The 5,407-nt window shown below is 54.3% G+C and overlaps 1 protein-coding gene across 1 annotated transcript; it reads right to left on the bottom strand.

The window, feature by feature from the left end:
- Nucleotides 1-852: 852 nt before the first annotated feature.
- Nucleotides 853-3,405, bottom strand: Amer3 (APC membrane recruitment protein 3). Its single transcript, XM_027936767.2, is given in 1 exon segment — nucleotides 853-3,405. A coding segment is annotated over 1 exon segment (2,553 nt).
- Nucleotides 3,406-5,407: the final 2,002 nt, after the last annotated feature.

Genomic DNA, 5,407 nt, shown 5'->3' with positions numbered 1-5,407 from the left:
GGCCAGAACGGACAACTGCCCTTCCTGGGGACACCAGCTGTCTTCTCCCTTCATGGTTCTGAATGTTTTTGTGCTGTGGCCTTTGGATTGGGGCCCAACCCATTCCAAGGCAAGTTTTCCTGAAAGAGGGAATGGGGATGCTGAGAGTGTGGAGGGGGCAGAGAGAAAGGCCTTTGCCGCTCAAATGTAGAATTGCAGATTTGGGAAGAAAAAAAATGGGCTTCTTCTCAAAGAGCATTTGGCTTTTTTGGCTCTCCATGACTTGGAGAGTGCAAGTTGAAGGAAATCATTACTCACACAGGTTAATTTGTCACAGAAAATCCAGTAACACCCATCAGCAAGGGTTGGCAAGTTTTGGCTAGCCCTGGCAGTGTTGCATAATAATGCAGGACCTTGGCTGATTCAGGGCTCTTGCTGGGATGGGACTGGTTTGGCTTCATAGTCCCTAGCACAAGCCTTTTAATGTTCACTCACCCCCATCTGTTTCCTGCTCCAGGCCTTGAACCTCACCCTTCTCTCATACCCATGCAGAAACATAGGCTCTCTTAGCCTCCTCTCATTTTACAGTGTGGACCATTTTTTTTTTCTTTTTCCCATTGGTCCCAAATCTGAACTCCTCTCTGACATACTGCATGAGGAGCAGCTAGGTGTTCACAGTTTTGAGTTGTCCTTGACTTTGGATTCAGGCACGAATGCCTCCACATGAAAATCCACCCCTCCCCCCATTTGACTGAGTCCTGCCCCTTCCCCCCAACACAGTCCTCCAATTTCAGACAAAAGGTGGAAATTTGGTTCCTTGGTTCTCCTGAATATGACTGTAAAGATGCAGCTCCTGAGGAGGGTGAGCTTGTTTTACAGATGGGGCTCCATCATGGTTTGCCTGGAAGCCCCAACTTCCAACTAGCCTCAAGGGAGGCCTTCTTGGGTCAGGAGACGGTGGCGGCATGTGAGGACACTGGCAGAGGAGCCCACCTACCGCTGACTGTTCAAAGTGAGGCCCAGGATTTCTGGGGGATATCCCCGGGGATTCCGCCCAGCAGTAGGGCCTGAGGGAGATTCAGAGTCCAGCTGACCCCTGTGTCCTCCTGCCTGTGCCACAGCCCTGGGACTGAGCTGCAGTGACTGGCCCTCCACCGAGGCACAGGTCTGGGCACCCAGTCTGGTGGGTTCCAATTTGAGCTGGCTCAGGTTCAGGATGAGGCCTGAACACCTCTGGTCCTGTGGACTGTTCTGGATGGGAAGGCCACAGACAGCTACCCCATTGGGAGAACTGCTGGTCTGTTTCTGCTGCAGAAGGTCAGGGCCCCAGGCTGGAGACTGCCTGAAGGGTCCACTGCCTATGTCCTGCCTTGGAGGCTGGCTGTCTGGGTGGATCTGCAAGGCTGCCACGCGCGCCACATAGCCAGCCAAGGTGGGCCCTACATCCAGAGCACTTCCCCCGGGACCTGGCCTCCATGGCCCTTGAGAATTCCTCAGGTTCTCAGCTGGCCTGGGTTCCTTCTGTGAGCCAGGCCAGGCAGTGGAGTTGGGAGCCTTGCCTTTACTGGAAATGTCTCTTGTAGAGGCTGAAGACCCCACAGAGGAGATCAAGCCATTAGGGTAGCCTTGTGTCTCTTCCTCTAGAGAGGAGTTCTTGGAGGGGGTGCCAGTCCCCCTTACAGTCTCCCCTGGGACACTACCCTCTTTGACAAGCAGGCCTTTAGTGCCTGGGTGAGCCCACAGCTGCTGTCTGCTAGGTGCTGAGCACACTGTGGCCCTGCCTGCATCTGAGGCCTGTTCCCCGCTGCCCTCTAGCTTCTCTGCCGGTCCTCTAGGGGCCCTCTGTGGACCAGATGAGGTTGCAGGCTCCCCAGGGGCAGGGGCTGGGGCAGGTGGAGCTCGGCGAAGCCAGTTGACAATGCCCATGGTGATAGCGAGCTCTGTGTCACAGAGCTTTAGCAGGCACTCCTTGCCCTTCCAAGAGCTTTGCAGGAAGCCCTGGCTAAGCAAGTCAGGGCCTGGTGCTGGGGCCAGGTTCTCCTCAGCCCCCACATGGAAGCTACACATGGACAGTGGTGTCCCCAAGGCTGGTCCTGACAGACTCTCAGACACACACAAGTCATCGTCCAGGCTTGGGCCGACAGGGGCCTCACTGGGGTCATAGAAGAGCTCATAAAGGGCATCCCCACTGTAACTGTCCCTAGGGAAGGCAGCTGCAGGTGTTCCTGGGCTTGGGGCCTCTTTCTTATCCTCCTCAAGGCCAGGGGAGAAAGAGTCATAATAACCTTCATCACTCGTAGACACAGATTCTGGCTGCTCACTTTTGGGGGTGCCTGTGTCTACGGAGCTGGCTTTGGAGCCACTTGGGGGGCCCCTGCAGGGAAACAGGGGCAACTCTGCCAACCCAGTTACATCCAGCCTGGGTTGGTCTGTGTTTGTCCCCTGAGGACCCACCAGCCACGGGCCTAGCAGGGCACGCTGCTGCTGCCTCACAGAGCGATTCACACTGTCCCAGAACTTGGTGAAATCCAACACCTCATTCTGGGCAGGTGATGCCAGCTGTTCCACACTGTCTTGGGAAGGGCCTCTGGGATCCTTGCTTTCCAAGGCTTGGGACACCCGACCTGGGCTCTCGGGGCCTTCACTCAGCTCCAGGGGTGGCAATGAGCTCTCATCTGCAAAGATCTCCCCGCAGCCTGTGAGTGAGTCAAAGCTCTTCAGGGAGGCTACATCCTCGCACAGGGCACTGCAGAGGTCGAAGGGTGAGTCAGGCAGGAACTCACTGTCAGACAGGTCCTGGCACAGGTCGTCCAGCCCCAGCCCCTCGCCCTGGGAAAAGAAGGTTTTGCCTCTCTGCCTTGCAGCATCCGATGGGTCCCCCGGGGAGGACAGGCTCTTCCCTTTGGCTGCCAGTGAGGCCAAGTTCTCTGTCTTGTTTCTGCGGATGTGGAATAGGTTCCGGAAGCACTTCTTGGGCCGTTTCAGAGAAATCCTCTTCCTTGGGATACTCTTGGCCACAGCTGGCACAAAGGGCATCTGGGGCACAAAGTGGCGGTAGTCAATCATGCGCTGGCTGCCAGAGGGCCCTGGGAAGCTTGCGCTACCCACCAGCTGTCCTGGGGTGGTTGCTGCCTTGCTGGCCCCTGGAACACTCTCATGAGTCTTGCTCTTCCGTACCAATTTGAAGGTGGCTTGACCTCCTTCAGGGTCAGTCTGTGCCCCTTTGTTGAGGCACCGATCATACCCTTGGATGCTGGAGCTGGCTTCAGAACCCTTCTCACAATGTGGTCTCTGCTGCCCTCCCAACGAGACTGACCAGGGACCTGCATCCTCCCTGGCTACAGCAGTGGCTGCAGGGTCTGGGGGTTTCTCATGGGAAATCTGCAAGCTGGATTTGATGAAGGTCTTTCCCCTCTTCAGCTCCATGCTTCCAGTGACCCCGGCAACTGTGGAGGAAAGCAGGTGGTACTCAGTATCAGAGACTGTAAGGTATCAAAGACCTCTTCCCACCCCTGTCACATGACTTGCTCCACAGCAGAGGCCTGGGTCCCAGTGGGTCCTCCATGGTGGTGGGGGAGAGGGGAATGGAACAGCCTCATCCTCATGCACCACTTTTGTTTTTATAGACAACTGATGCCCTGAGCAGTTAAGTCACATGCCTAAAGGCACACTGTAGGAGTAAAAATGACAGCTGCTGACCTGTGACCTGGTGCATGCTGCATTCGTGAGCCCTCAACTCCCTTAAACACCTTTTCAGCTCACCTGGTCAATTTAACCTCCCATTTCTAGGCTTGAATTATCAATAATAGTTCACCCTCACCAGATCCCTGCCTTTCAGAGTGGATGGAGCAGAGGATCCAATCAAGTAAGCTGCCTCCTTCATCTACTAAGAGAGATGCAACCGGCCTGCCTCCCAGGGCTGAGACAGCTGCCCCTCCAGGACCAGAAACCTTTCAGTGGAGGCAAGACTCAATCTACACAGAGGTCATGGGGCAAGACACAGCCTGCAGAGCTCTAAGACAGAGGGGAGAGAGAACCTCACAGTAGGAGGCAGTGTGGAACCTGGTGAAGGTCAACTGGGAAACACAGAGTATGATAGGCAGTATCACCTTTTATGCACACTTACTGACAGATATTGGTGTCTGTAGTGTCATCCAGAGAAGGTTTCTCATGTCCAGGCTGAGTTCCATGGGAAAGGCACTGGGGTCTGCCCTGGGGGTGGAAGTGGGGTAAGGTAGCAAGAGTGCTCAAGACTTGCTTGTCCTGGCACAGCTGGGGTATCTGGCCTTATCCTGAGGTCAATGAAGTGCCACAATGATCTTCTAATGAGTGGGTGGATCTGGACGGAGGATACAATAAATGAGGAGAGATGACTGTCAAGAAAAAGTTCAAATGAGCTGAGGATGGGGACTATAGTAGATATCATTGTGAGGGTGAAGTTATTAGGTCTTCCAAAGAAAGAAACACCAGGATTCAGCAACCACATGGAGAAAGAGAATCTGGCAGGAAGTCATGAATACTGAGGGCCCAAATTCATGCCAAGAGAATGGGATGGAACAAGGTGGGGAAAGTCAAGGAAGGAGGTAGGGCAGGAACAGAGTGAGGGTGGGAAAGAGACCTGTGCCAGGATCTGGCTTGTGGGAGAGGAGCAAAGATCTAGTTTTCACATGCTGCTCTTGGGGTAAGTTTGAAGACTCCCCAAGCTCCAGCAAGTGGGGTGCAAAACCAAAGACCACAATCTGAGAACCTCCTGAGTTCTTGTCTCCCACACCATCATGGCTTCTGCTTTCACCTGAAACACTGAAACACACTCTCCCTACCACTGCCCCCTTACCCACTTTCCTTGGTGGTGAGTGACCTGAGGGTTGTCCACTGTCAGTCTGGCCAAAGAGATGCTGGAAGAGAAAGCTTATGACTGGCTTCTTTGACTTTCCATGAGGACAGCTCCAGGGGTGGCTCTGCATTCACTTGCCCCAGCTCCCAGTTTGTGAGGGGAACTGCAGCAGGCAGAATGCACATGGCCAATGGAGCCTATATACCTGTAGACCCACTCCCAAAGAAGTTGTAGAGTGCCTATTGGACAGCACTCCTTGACCTTTGAAGCCCTAAAATGCTTCTGCATGAGTGATGGGTGACCAGAGGGGTTGTCTTCTAACCCACTGGGCAAAGCTGTATGCTGCCAAGGCTCACAGAGACAAGATGATAGGCCTCCACCTGCTTCCACTTGTGGGTAGTGCTTCCTCCCCTCTGAGGGGCACCTAGGACTTTTGGCTGGAGGATGAGAGAAAGAGTAGGCATCATGCCCAGGAGCACTGCAAAACTCAGGCTTGTCATCAGCTGCATCTTGGCCTTTGGTGGCAGCAACCTGGATACTAGGACCATGCCTCAAGCTGTCATTTTGGCTTTTCTGCCTGCTGCCAGATGGTGC

The sequence above is a fragment of the Marmota flaviventris genome, chromosome 11, assembly GCF_047511675.1.
Source record: "Marmota flaviventris isolate mMarFla1 chromosome 11, mMarFla1.hap1, whole genome shotgun sequence".
Lineage (NCBI taxonomy): Eukaryota > Metazoa > Chordata > Mammalia > Rodentia > Sciuridae > Marmota > Marmota flaviventris.
The sequence above is the reverse complement of the archived record's forward strand: the minus strand, read 5'-3'. Positions and strand labels throughout refer to the sequence as shown.